This window comes from Puma concolor, chromosome C2 (assembly GCF_028749965.1).
Source record: "Puma concolor isolate L17-30 chromosome C2, mPumCon1.1.hap2, whole genome shotgun sequence".
NCBI lineage: Eukaryota > Metazoa > Chordata > Mammalia > Carnivora > Felidae > Puma > Puma concolor.
In genome coordinates, this window is record NC_141675.1 from 160,104,899 (window position 1) to 160,122,807 (window position 17,909).

At 49.1% G+C, this 17,909-nt stretch overlaps 1 protein-coding gene across 8 annotated transcripts in view; it reads left to right on the plus strand.

Annotated features, from left to right (window-relative positions):
• Positions 1-17,909, plus strand: part of PCNT (pericentrin) — a 134,030-nt gene that overhangs the window by 37,504 nt on the left and 78,617 nt on the right. For all 8 annotated transcript variants that reach the window (XM_086676214.1, XM_086676210.1, XM_086676207.1 and 5 more), the window contains 4 exons: positions 2,865-2,997; positions 4,075-4,292; positions 10,853-11,322; positions 12,951-13,515. In XM_086676214.1, the coding sequence (XP_086532340.1) occupies positions 2,865-2,997; positions 4,075-4,292; positions 10,853-11,322; positions 12,951-13,515 (1,386 nt within the window). The remainder of the gene's footprint in view (positions 1-2,864; positions 2,998-4,074; positions 4,293-10,852; positions 11,323-12,950; positions 13,516-17,909) is intronic.

Consider the following 17,909-nt stretch of genomic DNA (forward strand, 5'->3'; position numbering starts at 1 on the left):
CTCACCTCAGGCAGCTGGAACAAATACCGTCGACCAGGTGGTCACACAGCGGAAATGGATCATCTTAGTCTGGAGGCTGGAAGTTGGAGGTCAGGGCTGGTTTCTTCTGAGGCCTGTCTTCTTGGCTTGCAGGCAGCAGCCTCTTCACGTGCTTTCTCTGTGCACACGCGCCCCTGTGTCTCTGTTTCCAAGCAGTCCCCTTCTGAGGTGCTGGGCCTATTGTAACGGGATGCTCCTAGTCTCCCATTGCTCGTGTTCTTTTCTAGAACTCTGTGTCCGTGTGATGATTTCCTGGGACGGGAGCGCCGTGTCCTGGGGGCTCCCTCCCACTTCCTCGCGTGTCCTGCGGGGTGTGGTGTGGCTGCTGCAGCAGACCCCTCGTGCCCAGCACAACAGCACCTCCTGGCCGGATGCGGCCCGTTGTCCTTGTCCACTGCGCTGTCCCACCCTCTGGGCCCCCTGTGCACTTCCATCATGGGACTAGTTGGGTGGTCCATGCTGAGTGGGGGGCAGCTGTGTGTCTGTAGTACCTGTGCCCTCAGTGGAGACTCGAGGGAACATGAGGACAACCCCTGAGAACTTGTTTCCTTCTGCTGTGTGATTGGTTGCTGTGACATCTGGAACGTTCTCCGTCCTCTGGCCCCAGCGCTGTGGAGAACTGCCCGACCTGCTGATTCTCCCTTTGTGTGCTGCCCGTGCCTCCAGCAGCTCCGGGGTCCCCTATATGTTCCCTGGAGTTCTGAGACGGTAGTTCCTGCATGTCCCCCCACTTCGTGCTGGGAATGGGGAGGGCTCTGTGTCCGAGACCTGTCCCCTGCACTCTGGGAAGTCTGCTGCTGTTCTGTTCGTCACCACTAGTGTCCTGTGCTCTCTAGGCAGCTCCTGTGGATGAAGCCACCGGTTTTCTTATATTTGTTAAATTTTTCCGTTAAATTTCCTATTGGCATTGCATTTTTAATTTCTGGGGTTTCTGCTTCCTTTCTCTGTTGTGTCCGTGCCATGGGGCCAGAGTCTCTCTCACCTGTCTGAAGACCATTGGCATTAAAGGGTTTCTTGTGTCTCCCGTTTGTCCCTGCTTTGTCTCCATCCATCTGGGTTTCTATGAGGACCTAGGTTTCTCCTGTGTTGGTTCGGGACTCATAGCCGTGTCTTCATGGGAAGCGTGGGGCATCGTTGGTCTCGAGGAGCTCTGACTGGCGGCACAGCTGCTCCTGGGGTCCTGCCTTAGGTGGCCAGGTCCCTTGTCCCTAGGCCCTGCCTCCTGGCCCGTGTGTGCACCCTGGGGCGTGCAGCCCCTTTGCCTCCTGGGCCCTAGACTTGCCGCGGGCACTGATTTCTGTCTTTCAAGGTCGGTCAGCTTTGGTTCATTATCTCTTCCTGTTTCTTCTCCTCGTAGGCTTATAAGTTAAACTTTTCCTGTCATAGTGGCCATGTTGCAGGAAGGAGAGAAGATAAGAATGATGGGATGTATGTGTGTGTGTGTGAGTGTGTGTGTGCACGCTCGCTTGTTTGTGTGTTTAAAATTTCGACAGGCCACTCCTCAGGGCACCTGGCTGAACTCACGTCAAGCGTGTGGGAGCCCCACTTCCCTCCTGCTGCCCCTGGGCCTTGCCAGAGTGTGTTCCTCACTTACTGACAGCTGGTGTCTTTGTTTAGTTTGCGTTTCTTTGGTTTTTAATAAGGTTGAGCTGACCATTCTCTCTCTCTGATGCTCAGTTCACACCTTTGCCCTCGAGGCATTTGTCCCCTCCCCTGTGGTTTGGAGTCCCCGCCTGCTTCCCTCTCGCACTGGGGCTCATGGGCCTGGGTCTGCACTTGTGCGTCCTCCTCGGCCTCTGGCTCTTCGTCCCAGTTCCCAGAGTGTCGCACTATTTCCGTGCACCACCTTCTGATTCTTTTAAAGCCTTTTTAGTTTTAGTTTTATCCACCTGGTATTTAGCTGTTGTCCAGCAGGAGGAATAGGCTCTGGGTTTGTTTCCTTTTTCCAAATGGCTAGTCACTCCTTCAGGCCAGACTTGTTAAAACACAACCTTTTGTGTGCCTACAGTTGTCCCAGGGACACAAGTCTGTTTCTGGACTGGATTCTTGCTGTCAGTCAGTGGTTCATTCCTATAACAATGTAGGAATTTAAGTCTTGGTTTTAAAGATAACTTGAGTTTACTGTGAACTTGAAGTGTAGATTGATGTGACTCCCCTGTGATATCTTAGGAAGATGGATTTACTATTTTTAGGGGAACAGGAAACAACAGTACCTGCACTGAGCCCTTCTTTCCTCCCTTCTAGAGGATGCTTGGGTTGGGCCTCTTGTCAGGGGTGCTCACAGCAGCGACCAGAGACCCTTCCCTTGGGGCAGGTCCATGTCCCAAGCAGGCAGCATGTGTCTGGCTTCAGAAGGGGACATGGGGGAGACACGGACTGGGAGGGAAGAGGCGCGGGAGTAAATAGGCTGGGGAAATCCCGGAGCCCCCACAGAGGAACAGGGTGCCTTTGGTAAAGGCTGAGGCCCTGGCTTTGGGAGGGGGTCTGGTCATCAGGGTCTGTCTGCAGCTCCAGAAAAGTTCTGGTCAGGCTCCCAGGAATGGCCTCCTTGGCGTCCCTGCAGCTGGGGCTCTGCATTGGCTTCGGTGAGCACAGCCCGGGAGGGAGGAGGGCTCGCCAGTCAGTGGTACGTGCCCGTGTCCTCAGGTCCCATCTCCCTGAGTCACCTGGCCCCCCTGGAGGTGAGATGCTAGGGATGGGGGGGGGATGGTGTGAACATGCACATCCCAGCGAGTTCCCTGGGAGGCAGTGATTAGGTGACGAGCAGAGAGGTCCCTTGTAACATTTCCTTTGTGATATTTTTTTTTCCTGATTCGCACACACAGTTAGAAGCAGCCCACTGGCGCCAACTAGCAGCATTGAAGTCTTCCCTGGAAGGCCAGCAGGAGGTGGACCTCGCAGGGCCGCAGGTGATGGAAGGGGAGCAGCACACAGGGTTCTCAGAAGGCCCTGATGAAGGTGCGTGTACTTCCCTGCTGCCTGTGCCGGCGGCTGTCTGGCCCACAGGGAACGGTCTGGGGGAAGGTTGTGGGTTCTCTGGACACGCCCACCCTGTACTCTGCAGGTCCTCCCTGGTAGTGTCCTCAGAGTTAAGGGGCCTGGCTTGGGGCGTGTCAGGAGAGGACCTGACTGGGTGCAGCACGAGGGGTCACAGCAGACAGGGGCACACAGGAGGTGGTAGACGGAGAAGCTGTGATCCTCCCAGTGGTTGCCGCAGATGGGGACGGTTAGTGGCCTGGCTGCTTAGGGGAGCAGTGTAAGGCCAGCCCTGGACACGGGTTCCAGGAGGTGCGGGCAGCGCAGCCACTCGCTGCTGTAGCTGGGCCAGCCCTGCGGGTGGGCGCTGTCGCCACCCCTTGTCTCCCTGAGGAGGCGAGACAGAGGGTCCCATGCGAGGGTATGGGGGTCAGGTCCCTGTTGGGGTGCTCTGACGTGACCACCTGTTTTAGCCAAGGGCTCCCTTGGAGCTGGTGAGGCAGGCTGCGAGGAGGAGCATGGTCCCCGGGAGCAAGGGTTATGCTGTGCTTGGCGTCTGCCCCTCACTCTTCTCCTTCCTGTGTGAGACGTCCTTCACGGCCACCACACAGTGCCTTACGGTCACTGGGCAGTGATGGGCACACACGGAGTGCCTGTGTCCGCTGTTCAGATCATCGTTGAACCCGGGAAGGTGACAAGTCCCAACCTGAACAGCCCAGAAAGGGCCTGGTCTACCAATGGCCCAGAATTACACGTCCCCCCGCCACTGTGGGGTAACAGTCACCTGATAACCAACTAAAGGGATGGAGTGGGTGTTGAGTGGGTGTGGGTGGCTCAGGACAGGGTGGCAGCTGCAGGCTCGTTTTCTGGGGCTGGGGGCACAGGGGTGCTGTGCTGTGACAGCCCATGAGCTCCCGACCGGGCTCACCCGGGGGTGGCCACAGTCTGAGTGTCCGTGTTGTCTGAAGTGTTGGAAGATGAGTGTTCTTCTTGTTTGCTGCGTGTGATGTCCTCGAGGGTCGTGCCTGACTGTCCTCCCTGCCTTCCCGTCCCTCACAGAACTTGCTCGAGTGCCTCTCCTGTGTGCGCAGGACACAGCCTCGGAGGTAGAGACAGAGGTGGCAGCCAGAGTCTTGAGTTTAGAAGCTGAGCACAAGCTTAAACTCTCATTTCTTCAGTCGGAGCTCAAGGAAGAAATTGATGTCTTAAAACTAGAAAATAGAAATTTACACGAGAGGTTGCGGCATGAAATCCGCCTGAAGGAGGACTTGGAGAGGGTAAGTGTGGATCCAGCCCGCCTCCACAGTGGCACACTTGTGTGGAGGCCCCCATGAGTCCCGCGGCTCTGTCCCTCCTGCTGCCTGCAGCCGTGTTTGCTCAGCGCCTCCTCACTGTCAGGATGGGGTTCCACCCGGAGCCAGGCCAGGGTTTGACTCCTCGTTCCTCCTTCCCCCTGCTTCTGGGGTTAAGGGACTGTCTGGGCATCCTGAGACCCGGGGCGGGGGTGGGGTGCAGGCTGGTTGGCATGGCCATCTGCGGGCTCTGTGCACCCTGGTGTCTCCAGTGCTGTTGAGCCCCTGCGCTCTTCCTGCTGTCGGTCATGCAGCCAGAGAGTGTGCCGTGCGAGTGAGGAGACCCCCGTGCATTGCTCACGCTGGCAGACGGTCCAGCGCGCGGCCTCAGCCAGATTCCTAGTAGGCTTGGCTGTGTGTGCTGCTCAGGGTGTGGCTCATCCCTGCATTGGAATAATAGAATCCGTGCGATCAGAGCTTTTTTAAGCCTTTTCCACAGGTGTGCTGACAGCCATATTCCCTCCACTTCACGCTTGTGGCCTGATGCTCTCCCCTGTGTTCTTTCCCGCAGAGGTCTTTTTGGATTTTCATTCTCCATCAAAACTGAATTTCATACGATGTTATTACCTGCACATTTGATCATATGTTCTTCTCTAAAGCAATGGTGAAGACTTGCCTCAAAACAGAACTAAAAGATAGAGTTTTATGGAAAGTTGTGTGGGCTTCCCTCAATGGCTTCCGATGTTTAGGTGTTTGTATGTTTCCTGGACCACCATTTTACCTACTTACATCCATTACTGAGAAAGGGGTGTAGAATTATCTAGTTTCCCCTTTAATTTTGCCAGTCTTTAAGTATTTAAAGGCCTGTTGCTACACACATTCACATTTGTGATTTTTCTGTCTTCCTGAAAAAGTTACCTTTTTATCCTTAATGAAGTGTCTGTTTTCTCTGTTCTCTGTATTATTCTTTGTAGCATTGTTTGTATTGCAGTCTACTTTCTCTTTCATCAGTATAGTCATTCCAGCCTTCATTTGAATTTTGTTTGTGTGGCGTACCTTTTCCTGTCCCTTTTACTATTCATCTATTGAGAGTAACTACCTGGACTTGGTGTTGGACCTCCGTAGGTTAAGGGCTCAGTCCCATGAGACTAACCCCACCTCAAAGCCATTTGCAATTATTGGGTTCCCAGGTTACCTACTCACTTCTGCCTGACTTGGCTTCAAAGTCTGAATACTCCCAAACACACCCACCTTCCCCTTTCAGGCTCCTGGAAGTCAGGGAGACAGTTTACTGTTAGCAGTTTACTATGAAGGATGCCAGTTGAAGCAACCAAATGGAAGAGAGGCATAGGCTAAGGTGGGGGTGATATGCAGCTGCCGGGCCCTCTCCAGTCGTGTCACTGTTCAGTGCCTCCACACACTCACCCACTGACCCTTTAGGGGGTTTTATGGAAGCTGCATTACATAATGTGGTTGATTAAATCATTGGCCGTCGGTGATTGAACTCTCACCTCCAACCCTCTTCGCTCTATGGAGGTTTAGGGGTGTGGGGCTGAAAGTTCCAGCCCTCTCTAATCATGCTTGATTTTTCCAGGGACCGGCTCCCATGCTGAAGCCACCCAGAGATCCCCAGACACCTGCTATCTCATTAGCATGCAAGAGACTCTCTTTTTCCAGGGATTCCAAGGGTTTTCACAGTTGTGTGTCAGGAACTGGGCACAAAGACCACATATTTATTTTTTAATATATTACACATACGCACAGCATATAGTTAAACATATTTATTTTTATTTTATAATGTTTATATATTTCTGAGAGTAAGACAGGGCACGAGCTGGGAAGGGGCAGAGAGAGAGAGAGGGAGACACAGAATCTGAAGCAGGCTCCAGGCTCTGAGCCGTCTAATTAGATTATTTTTTTAAGTTTATTTCTTTTTATTTTCTTTCTCTTTTTTTAAAATTGAATTTAATTTTTTTTAACGTTTATTCATATTTGAGAGACAGAGAGAGACAGAGCATGAGCGGGGAAGGGGCAGAGAGAGGGAGACACAGAATCCGAAGCAGGCTCCAGGCTCTGAGCTGTTAGCACAGAGCCCGATGTGGGGCTCAAACCCACAAACTGTGAGATCATGACCTGAGCCGAAGTTGGACACTCAACCGACTGAGCCACCCAGGCACCCCTATTTATTTCTTTTTAGAGTGAGAGAGAATGAGCAGGGGAGGGGCAGAGAGAGAGAGAGAGAGAGAGAGATGAGAATGAGAATCCCAAGCAGGCTCCACATATCAGCGCAGGGCCCAATGTGGGGCTCACACCCAGAAACAGTGAGATCATGACCTGAGCCAATGTGAAGGGTCAGACACTTAACCTACTGAGCCACCTCGGCGCCCCTATAGTTGGATATTTTTAAAACTCCATTCTGACAAACTCTTTAACTTTTATTGGAGTGTTTAGTTTGTTAACATTTTGGCTCATTATCGATCTGGTTTGACTTATGTCTACCATTTTGCTATTAGTTTTCTACAAGGTCCATCTGTTTTTCTTTATGTTTTCTTTTTTTGTTCCCTTTGTTCCTTCTTTCTTGCCTTTTGGGTTATTTGAATATTTTTAGGATTGATTTGGGGGGGGGGGGGGTGGGGGGAAGCAGAGCCCAGCATGGGGCTTTAATGCACAACCCGGAAAACAAGACCTGAGCTGAGATCAAGAGTCAGAGACTTAACTGACTGAGACACCCAGGCGCCCCTTAGAATTGATTTTTATGTATCTGCTGTGTGCTTAGTGGTTGCTTTCGGGAGTAGAGCATACGTTTTCCTCACGATCTTCTCAAGGTTAACAGTGTACCATTTCAGATCAAATGTGAGAGTCCTGTGAGTGGATAGGTGCATTTATCATGTTTTCTTTGTTTTTTATGCCGTAATTTTTATAGGTGTTACGTCTGTTTGTGTGGGTAAGTTTTGTTTTGAATAGTCATATATACTTGAAGGAAATTAAGAGGAAAAGTAGTCTTACATTTACCATTTACAGTGCTCTTTGTTTCTTCCCAAAGGTCTGAGTTTCCATTTGGTAGCGCTTCCTTTCAGCCTGAAGCATTTCCTTTAAGCATTCTTATTGTGCGGATCTGCTATTCAATAAGTTTTCTTTTACCTTCTTTCTTGAAGATAATTTTTGCTGTATCTAGAAGGCAAGGTGACAGGATTTTTTTCAGGATTTAAAGATGTTGTTACTTCTGACCTTATTTCTAATGAGAAGTCCGTGATCATTCAAATCAATATTTATCTAAATGTAATGTATCATTTCTTTTTAGCTCTTTCAAAGGTTTTTCTCTTTCTGTTTTATTCTCAGTCATTTTACTATGATGTGCTTAGGTGTGATTTTCTTTGGTATTTTTTCTCTCATGAAATTCTTTTTAAAATTTTATTTTAATTTTTAAGGGAGCAGGCACAAGCAGGGGAGGGGCAGAGAGAGAGAATGACAGAGGATCTGAAGTGGGCTCTGTACTGACAGCAGAGAGACTGATGGGGGCTTGAATTCCCAAATTGTGAGATCATTGACCTGAGCCGAAATTGGATGCTTAACCAACTCAGCCATCCAGGTGCCCCTCTCTTCATGAAATTCTTAAAATCCGTGCATAAAATGAATTATGAGTATTTGAGAAAAAGAAACTGGGATCCTAAGAAACAAAGTTATCTGAAAAAACAAAAACAAAAAACTTTAAACTAGATAGACTTTATCTTTTCTTATTTAATGATCACATTACTGAAATGGTGGTCTGTGTTAGTGACTTACAGAAAATTCTATGTATTTGTGTCTTTCTCCTAATTTGAGGAGTTTTTACTGAGTATGTTCTTCAGTTTTTTATTTCTGCTCCATTCTCTCCTTTCCTTCTTGGAACTCCATTTCCATGGATGTTATATCTTTCAGTTTCTGAGGTTCTGTTTATTTTTTCTAATCTTTTTTCCTTCCTGTTGGTTAAATTCTATCAATCTTCCAGTTCACGGACTATCATCTGTTAGCTCTGATCTGCTTTTAAGTCCACCTAGTGAATTTTTAAATTTCAGATATTGTGCTTTCCAATTCTAGAATTTCTATTTGGTTCTTAAGAGTGTCTTTTATCTTCACTGTGATTCGCTATTCTTTTATTCATTATGAGTGTCTTTTTCTTATGTGTGTAAGTGTAATTATGATAGCTGTTTAAAACCTTTGTCTGCTAATTTCGCGTTTGTGTTATCTTGGGGTTGTTCTCTTTTTAATTTTTTTTTCAACGTTTATTTATTTTTGGGACAGAGAGAGACAGAGCATGAACGGGGGAGGGGCAGAGAGAGAGGGAGACACAGAATTGGAAACAGGCTCCAGGCTCTGAGCCATCAGCCCAGAGCCCGACGTGGGGCTCAAACTCACGGACCGCGAGATCGTGACCTGGCTGAAGTCGGACGCTCAACCGACTGCGCCACCCAGGCGCCCCTTGGGGTTGTTCTCTAATGATTATATTTTCTTTTTAGCATGGATCATAGGTCCTGTTTATTTGTATATCAACTCATTTTGGATTATATCCTGGACATTGCGAATAATACACTGCGGAGACTCTGGATTCTGTTGTGTTCCTCTAAAGAGTATTGGTTTGTTTGTTTTTTCCCCCATTTTTAGCAGATAGTTAACTTGGCTGGATTTTGACTCCATGTTATATCTTCTCTGTGTTGGTCGGCTCTTGGAGTCTGCCCACACACATATGCATCAGGGGTTAGCCCGAGATTTGGGCTAGGTTTATGCACAGATTTTTCAGCTTTCTTTCTCTGGCTCTGTCCTAATGGGCTTTCATCTCTCAGTTTCTACCTCTTCTCTTCAAACAAGTAAGATGATGGGATTCTAGTGTGCATGGCACGGACAGGTAAATTGCCCACTGCTATTATTTTTTCTGGGTGTCCAACCCTTCTCCACACTGCTTGCTTTGAATTTTTTCTTAAATGTTTTTATTTATTTTTGAGAGAGACAGAGACAGAGCATGAGCGGGGGTGGGGCAGAGAGAGAGGGAGACACAGAATCTGAAGCAGCTCCACAGAGCATGACATGGGGCTCTAACTCATGAACCACGAGATCGTGACCTGAGCCGAAGTTGAACGTACAATTGACTGAGCCACCCAAATGCCCCACAATTTGCTTGCTTTTAGATGCTCTCTCAGGTCTTCAGGTAGCTTCTTACATTTTTTCCAGTGTTTATAGCTGTTATCTGGGAGGGTTGGCCTGATTAGAGCTTCTCAGCCATCTCCAGAAGCAGTGACCCTAAACTTTATTTTTAATAACTTCATTTTTTTTTTTTTTTCAACGTTTTATTTATTTTTGGGACAGAGAGAGACAGAGCATGAACGGGGGAGGGGCAGAGAGAGAGGGAGACACAGAATCGGAAACAGGCTCCAGGCTCTGAGCCATCAGCCCAGAGCCCGACGCGGGGCTCGAACTCACGGACCGCGAGATCGTGACCTGGCTGAAGTCGGACGCTTAACCGACTGCGCCACCCAGGCGCCCCTCATTTTTTTTTTAAAGCAAACTCTGCACCCAGCTTGGGGCTTGCACTCATGACCCCGAGATCAAGAGTTGAATGTTTGACTGACTGAACCAGCCAGGTGCCACTTTAATAACTTCATTTTTCTTTTAATTTTTTTTTATAAACGTTTATTTATTATTGAGAGACAGAGAGACACAGAGCGTGAGCAGGGGAGGGGTAGAGAGATGGGGAGACACAGAATCTGAATTAGGCTCCAGGCTCTGAGCTGTCAGCACAGAGCCCAGTGTGGGGCTTGAACTCACAAACTGCGAGATCATGACCTGAGCCAAAGTTGGTCGCTTAACCAACTGAGCCACCCAGGCGCCCCAATAACTTAATTTTTAAATAAGGAGTCGAGGTCTGTCTTACATACCATTTTTAGTTTTGTTTCTTTTCAATGACATTCAGTAGTTTATTGACCTATTTTCTTTCCTTTTTTGAAAATCAAAACATTTGCCTACTTTCAGCGTTGTGATTCACCTCCCTTTTCACAAGATACTCTTAAAAGTATGAATTTTAGCTTCTCATCCCTTTGCTCAAGTTCCTTGTAGATGCTGGAATATGAATGGAGCAAGACCAGAGGCTTGAACTCGTCGTGCTTTTTGCTGTTACTGTTCTCATGGACTTCTTCTCCTTACTGATGGTGGCTCTGCTGTGGCCGGGGAGTTGGCCTTCCCCTTGACTTAAGACCCGTGACGTGTCTGCCCCCCCACTACCCCCCTCCCCGCCTTTGCTGGTCTTGGCACACAGAGAAGGCCTCCAGCCCTGTCTGTTTGCTGCACACTTGTGTGTATGTGTTCATTTCTGTTGGTTTGTCCAGGCCTGCCAGCTCCAGAGGCGAAGAACAGCTCATTTGGGGGTCATTATTGCCAGTAATCTTTTTTCTTTCCTTTTCTTTTCTTTTCTTTCCTTTCCTTTTCTTTTTTCTTTTCTTTTCTTTTCTTTTCTTTTCTTTTCTTTTCTTTTCTTTTCTTTTCTTCTTACTTGAATGAAACTGTGTTGTCTGTAGGTAAAATATAACTTAGTTGAAGATCACCAGGAGGAGCTGAAGAAAGCTAAGGAGAAGATTCAACTAATGAAGCAAGAATTCAAAGAAAGAGAGGAGGAATGGAAGGTGACAAGTGAGGGTCTAAAGAGAAAAGCTGAAGAGGAAGTGACGCTGATGCTCCTTGACCTGAGGGAACAAGCTGAATCTGAGAAACAGTTAATAATAAACAAGTTTGAGCTTCGAGAAATCAAAATGAGGCAACTTCAGGATCAGCAGGCGGCCCAGATCCTGGAACTGGAGGGGTCCCTGGTGGAGCAGCAGGGCCGTCTACGGCAGCTGGAGCTCGGGCTCGCTGGGGACGAGTTTCCGCAGTGCAGCCAGTGTGGCCGGGAGCCAGGTGGTGGTCTGGCTCCTGTGGACAAGGACTGGGAGCTTGCTACACTCCGCCTGAAGGAGGATTGTGCCCTCCAGCTGATGCTGGCCCAGAACAGGTGGGTGACGTCCCTGTAGCAGCATGCTAAGTATAGAGCCGTCTGCCAGGTTCCCACCCAACCCCTGACCCCCCAGATGCCCAGCAGAGGGTGAGAGGCAGATCCCCTGGGAAGATGTGCTGTAGGCTCTCAGTAGAGCGGGAAGGTGTGCAGGAAGGTGGGGCCAAGCAGTCTTCACCCTAAAATAACAGCAGGACAGAAGCACATGTCCCATGACTCAGATATGCTGGAACACGGCAGAAACAGTGTCCACATCCTTCTGGTGGGATCTGTATTTTTTGGTGGACACTACTGTGCACGCATTTTCCACATCATTTTTGTTCTTTGCACATTTTAAAATTTCAAAAGCAAGACTTTACGCTTTTTTAATTTTTTTAATTTTAATTTTTAGTGTTTATTTTTGAGAGAGAGAGAAAGAGAGAGAGAGCATGAGCAGGGGAGGGGCAGAGGGAGAGGGAGACAGAATCCGAAGCAGGCTCCCGACACGGGGCTTTAACTCACGAGACATGAGATCATGACCTGGACTGAAGTCACATGCTTAACTGACTGAGCCACCCAGGCGCCCCAACTTTACACTTCTTTTATCAAAAAGATACGCAGTTTATCCGTGTTCTTTTTGTGTGTTTTTTAAACTCAAACATATATTTTAAAAATAAACTTTTTCTTTCTAAAATATATACGTACTTCCCTTAAATTTTAAATAGATTTAGATTGTGATTTGGTTCTTTGCCTCTGTCAGTGCTAACTCTTTGCAAACCAGGGCTGTAGAGACTGGGGTGTGTGGGAGCCATGGGATCATCAGACTTGATGTTGGTGCTGCCTTTTCTCCTGTGTCAGCTGTTACCCGCATCATGAGTCAGGTGCGAGAGCTTTTGACCTGGGGGCTGAGAACTTGAGTTCAGATCTTGACCCACCCTGTGTAAGCTGGATGGTTTCAGGCACCACACTCAACCTCACAAAACCTTCGTGATCTCCCTGTGCGGTGATGCTAAATGGGATGATCTGTGGCAACGCTTTCAGAGGTATCTGGTGGAGGGCTGGCACAGGGACACAGTCACAGGTCTTAGCCTTGGTGAGAATTGAACAGGGACCTCACTGGTGTGGAATGCGTGCCCAGTTGAGCTTTAGGCTCTCTGATTGGAAGGGAGTCTTTCTGCCTGCCTGTGTGTTTGCCGGCCAGCACCACGTGTGGCTCTTCCTACTTTGCGTCCCTTAATTCACAAGCGAACTTTTTCTGAGGTCTTTGCGGCCCTGTGGGCTCCTGCAAGCGATGCCGCCACCCCTTCCCTGTCGAGATTCTTGTCGCCGTGAGTGAGCAGTCACACCTGCTTTGCTGTGGTGCCTGTCGGAAACGTGTGTGTGCTTTCTTGCTGTGGCTCCTGTCTCCTCCAGTTTATGAGCGGGCACGCCTGGGCTCTGGCCTTTGAACTCCTCTTCAGTGTGGCCCCTTCACTCTGCACTTACTTCTGATGGTGGTGGCCTCAGACCGGCCATGGCAGAGGGAGGAGCGGCAAGGGCAGTTAAAATCCAGGGGCGATGTAGCAAACGCGAGTTGGTTTTCAGAGTGATGTTGGCACTCTTGTGGCTGCACATCCTGCTGCCCATATTCACTTTGCGTGTCCTCTCAGGTTTTTAGAAGAACGGAAAGAAATCACAGAGAAATTCACCGCGGAGCAGGATGCCCTCCTTCGGGAGGCCCAGGAGAAGCATGCCCACGAGCTCCGACTCCTCCGGGAGAGACACCAGCAGCACGTTCTGTCCTTGACGGCGGAACTGGAGGCCAGACACCGGGCTCAGGCGGAGGAGCTGCGGGCCTCCATGGAGAGTGAGCACTGGGCTCTCTTAGAAGCCCGCGTGGCTGAACTGCGGACGAAGCACGCTGCCGCGGTCAGTGCTTTGGAGGCCAGTCACTCGTCACATCTGGATTCCCTGGAGTCACGTCACCGGTCTGAGATGCAGGCCGTGAGGGAGGAGCACAGACAGGCTTTGGAGCAGCTGCGGGCACACCTCGCGGAGCAGCTGCAGGAGAAGGACGCGTCTCACCCTGCGGTGCTGACTCGAGAGCCAGAGGACGAGCTGAACCGTGGCCGGGACCTTCCGCCCGTAGAGGACAGCCTGAGGACGCCCGGGAGCACCAGCTGTTCTGAGGATGGGAAAGCCCTAGCTCCCCACGAGCTTTGGGGAGCGCCACAGGTGAGGCGGGTGTCCGGGCAGGTCCTTCCTGTCGTCCAAGTGCATGTGTCCATGAGCGGGTCTCACGGACTGCTGCCCGTCCTTGGCAAGTTGTGGGGGCTTCCTTATGGTGGGTTAGAATGTGAGCTTTTTTTTTTTTTTTTTTTTTTTTTAATATTTATTTTTGGGAGAGTGTAAGCAGCAGAGGAGCATAGAGAGCGGGACAGAGGATCTGAAATGGGCTCTGCACTGACAGTCTGACAGCAGTGAGCCGGATGTGGGGCTTGAGCTCGCAAACTGTGAGATCATGACCTGAGCTGAACTCGGACGCTTAACCAACTGAGCTACGCAGGTGCCCCTAGAATGTGAGATTGTTTCGTTTTTTTGATTTTGTTTTTTAAGATTTATTTTTAAGTAATTTATCCAATGTGGGGCTTGAACTCCCAACCCCCAGTTCAGGAGTTGCATGTTGTACTGACAGAGCCAATCAGTCAGTCTGTTTTAAGAGTTTTAATCGCAGAGCTCTTGGTAAAGGCTTTGATCTCTGATCCTCGGGAGATGTGCACGTGCACGCACACATGGAATTCTGTGTGAGGTGTCAGGTTTCAGGGCGCACCTCGAGGTGGTCTCTGACCCTCGTGGTAAGACAGTTCCGAGGGCCTCCTGTTGTGCACACATACACCCTCAGGTTCCCTTTATTGACGCTTCATGAAATTACATCTTTCTGTCCTGTCTCAAGAGCAGTGACTGCTTCTTTTTTTTTTTCCTTATTAAATATTTATTTATTTTTGAGACAGGGAGAGACAGCATGAATGGGGGAGGGTCAGAGAGAGAGGGAGACACAGAATCCGAAACAGGCTCCAGGCTCTGAGCTGTCAGCACAGAGCCCGACGCGGGGCTCGAACTCACGGACCGCGAGATCATGACCTGAGCCGAAGTCGGATGCTTAACCGACTGAGCCACCCAGGTGCCCCGAGCAGTGACTGCTTCTTGACAGGTACTTTAAGTTTTAGTGTGGAAGTGAATTTCTGGAAGGGCCAGCACCCCCCTCTCCTCACCTGCAGACCTGTGGCACATGTGTCTCTAGACTAAGCACTCGTCTCTTTGGCCTGAAACCGTCTCGTCACACAGACTGGGGTGGCTATGGGTTTCATCTCACAGTGGACGGGCCTACTCTGTCCCCTGTGCCATCAGCGGGGCATGCCAGGCTCCCAGACGTGGATGGGGTCAGCTGCTGCCCCGCGTAGGATGGGATGTGCGCCTTCTTCCGCCCAAGGGTGGTGGTGGCATGATCTCCAGCTGGCGGTAAAATCAAGTAAAAATCACTGTTCTGGTGAGTTAGTGTCTTGTCAAGTATTTAGGAAGTCGGTGTTCCGGACTACAAAGCAGGAAGTCTCCGACTCGCGTAAACACAGGGACCACCTGCTTCACAGGTGCTTTTGTAACAAGGTGTTCCTGTGATGGTTTCATCCTTCGTTCACGGTGACTGAGCTCTAAACATTGGTTTACCCTCTGACTCTGTTCAGCTCTACTTAAGATTGGAAGGGAAAAGGTAACCCTGCTTTTAGTAGGCATGGTGTCTTCGTTTTACGTTTAGATTCGGCCTGTTCCGTGTCTCCCGAGGTGTGGCCTTGGGGAAAGCCCTGGAGTTCCTGCATCCTCGAGCTCAGGCCTCAGCACAGGTGTGGGTGGCTCCAGCCACGGCTTCTCCTCAGGAGTGGGTAGAGCCGCCGTGCCCCTCTGGTGTGAACGTGGGGAGCTGTGTGAGGATGGTGGGCGGTGCTGCAGGCCAGTGCTGCCTTCTCCAGCCGCGGGTCCTCCGATGTTGGCTTTGGTTTCCTTCTTTGCAGACAGGTCCTATGGGGAACAGGGCCCATTCCCAGCCTGTGGCTTTACGTTAGATTTTCTTGGTTTAGTTGATTCAGAATAAACGAAGTTTTAAAAGAATATTCCAGAGGGAGAAACGGGTACATTTTACACATGAAACTGTGCTTGTATTTAATTTATTGATTGAAACTGCATTTTATTTTTATTTTTATTTTTCAGTAGTAAATTCTTTTTTTAAATTTTCATTTAATTAATTAATTTTTAATGTTTATTTATTTTTGAGAGAGACAGAGACAGAATGCGAGTGGGTTGGGACAGAGATAGAGGGAGACACAGAATCCGAAGCAGGCTCCAGGCTCCAAGCTGTCAGCACCAGACCCCGACGCGGGGCCCGAACTCACGAGCTGTGAGATCATGACCTGAGCTGAAGTCGGACACAACCGACTGAGCCACGCAGGCGCCCCTAATTTATTTTTTTTAACTTACATCCAAGTTAGTTAGCATCTAGTGCAACGATGATTTCAGGAGTAGATTCCTTAATGCCCCTTACCCATTTCCATCCCCCTTCCCACAAACCCTCCAGCAACCCTCAGTTTGTTCTCCATATTTAAGAGTGTTTTATGTTTTTGTCCCCCTCCCTGTTTTTATATTATTTTTGTTCCCCTTCCCTTATGTTCTTCTGTTTTGTCTCTTAAAGTCCTCATATGAGTGAAGTCATATGATATTTGTCTTTTCCTGGCTGACTAATTTCGTTTAGCATAATACACTCTAGTTCCATCCACGTAGTTACAAATGGCAAGATTTCATTCTTTTTGATTGCCGAGTAATACTTCACTGTACATATATATATGTGTATATATATATATATATATATATATACACATGTATATATGTATATAGGTATATATGTGTACATATATATGTATATATACACATATATATACATACCACATCTTCTTTATCCATTTATTCATTGATGGACATTTGGGCTCTTTCCATACTTTGGCTATTATTGGTAGTGCTGTTATAAACATTGGGGTGCATGTGTCCCTTCAAAACAGCATACCTGTATCCTGTGGATAAATGCCTAGTAGTGCAATTGCTGGGTCGTAAGGTAGTTCTATTTTTAATTTTTTGAGGAACCTCCATACTGTTTTCCAGAGTGGCTGCACCAGCTTGCATTCCCACCAGCGGTGCAAAAGAGTTCCTCTTCCTCTGCATCCTTGCCAACATCTGTTGTTGCCTGAGTTGTTAGCCATTCTGACAGGTGTGAGGTGGTATCTCCTTGTGGTTTTGATTTGCATTTCCCTGATGATGAGTGATGTTGAGCATTTTTTCATGTGTTGCTTGGCCATCTGGATGTCTTTGGAGAAGTGTCTATTCATGTCTTTTGCCCATTTCCTCACTGGATTATTTGTTTTTTGGGTGTTGAGTTTGGTAAGTTCTTTATAGATTTTGGATACTAACCCTTTATCTGATATGTCATTTGCAAATCTCTTCTCCCATTCTGTTGGTTGCCTTTTAGTTTTGCTGATTGTTTCCTTCACTGTGCAGAAGCTTTTTATTTTGCTGAGGTCCCAGTAGTTCATTTTTGCTTTTGTTCCCTTGCCTCTGGGGACATGTTGAGTAAGAAGTTGCTGCAGCAGAGGTCAAAGAGGTTTTTGCCTGCTTTCTCCTCGAGGATTTTGATGGCTTCCTGTCTTACATTAAGGTCTTTCATCCATGTTGAGTTTATTTTTGTGTCTGGTGTAAGAAAGTCCAGGTTCATTTTTCTGAATGTTGCTCTCCAGTTTTCCCAGCACCACTTGCTGAAGACACTGTCTTTATTTCATTGGTTATTCTTTTCCTGCTTTGTCAAAGATTAGTTGGCCATACGTTTGTGGGTCCGTTTCTGGGTTCTCTATTCTGTTCCATTGATCTGAGTGTCTGTTCTTGTGCCATGAAACTGCATTTTAAACTATGACAAATTTGACTGTAAGGAGCATGTAGGATGTTTACTACCTTTAAGATGGGAACCATGTGGTGGGTGGAACAAGGTGCACGGGGTGGGTGGCATTGGGGTTGGGGTTTCTGATGGGGGGGGCTGTGTGGTGGGCGACCAGAGGCACGTGGCGGGGGGGTCTGTGTGGCAGGTGGATGGAGGCACGTGGCAGGTGCAGTGCTGGGTGGTCACTGTCTCAGACGTGGGGGCTGGCTGGAACCCTGCAGAGTCAGAGGCGCCTGCTGGAGGAGGATAGGAGCTTGGCTGTGTGGTGGGCGCCAAGGTCTTGCTCCTGGAGCAGTGGCACCAGGCAGCCCGTGGGAGCTCGGAGACACGCACGCAGCCAAGACGCAGAAGCAGCAGGCGGAGCAGCGGTGCCGCGGGAGGGGGTCTGGCTGCTGAGGGGCTCTCCAGCGCTGGGCCTCCCGGGGCTCCTGCCCTCTCCGAGTCTTCTCATCAGAGCGCTATGGTGGCGGGTGGGTGCTGGACACGCCTGGAGCCTGCACTCAGGGGTCAGCCGGTCCGGGAGAGCGCGTCCGAGTGCTCCTAGTACGGTCCAGTACAGTCCAGCAGCAGTCGCCTGTGTGAGGCCTCCCCTGTAGTCTCT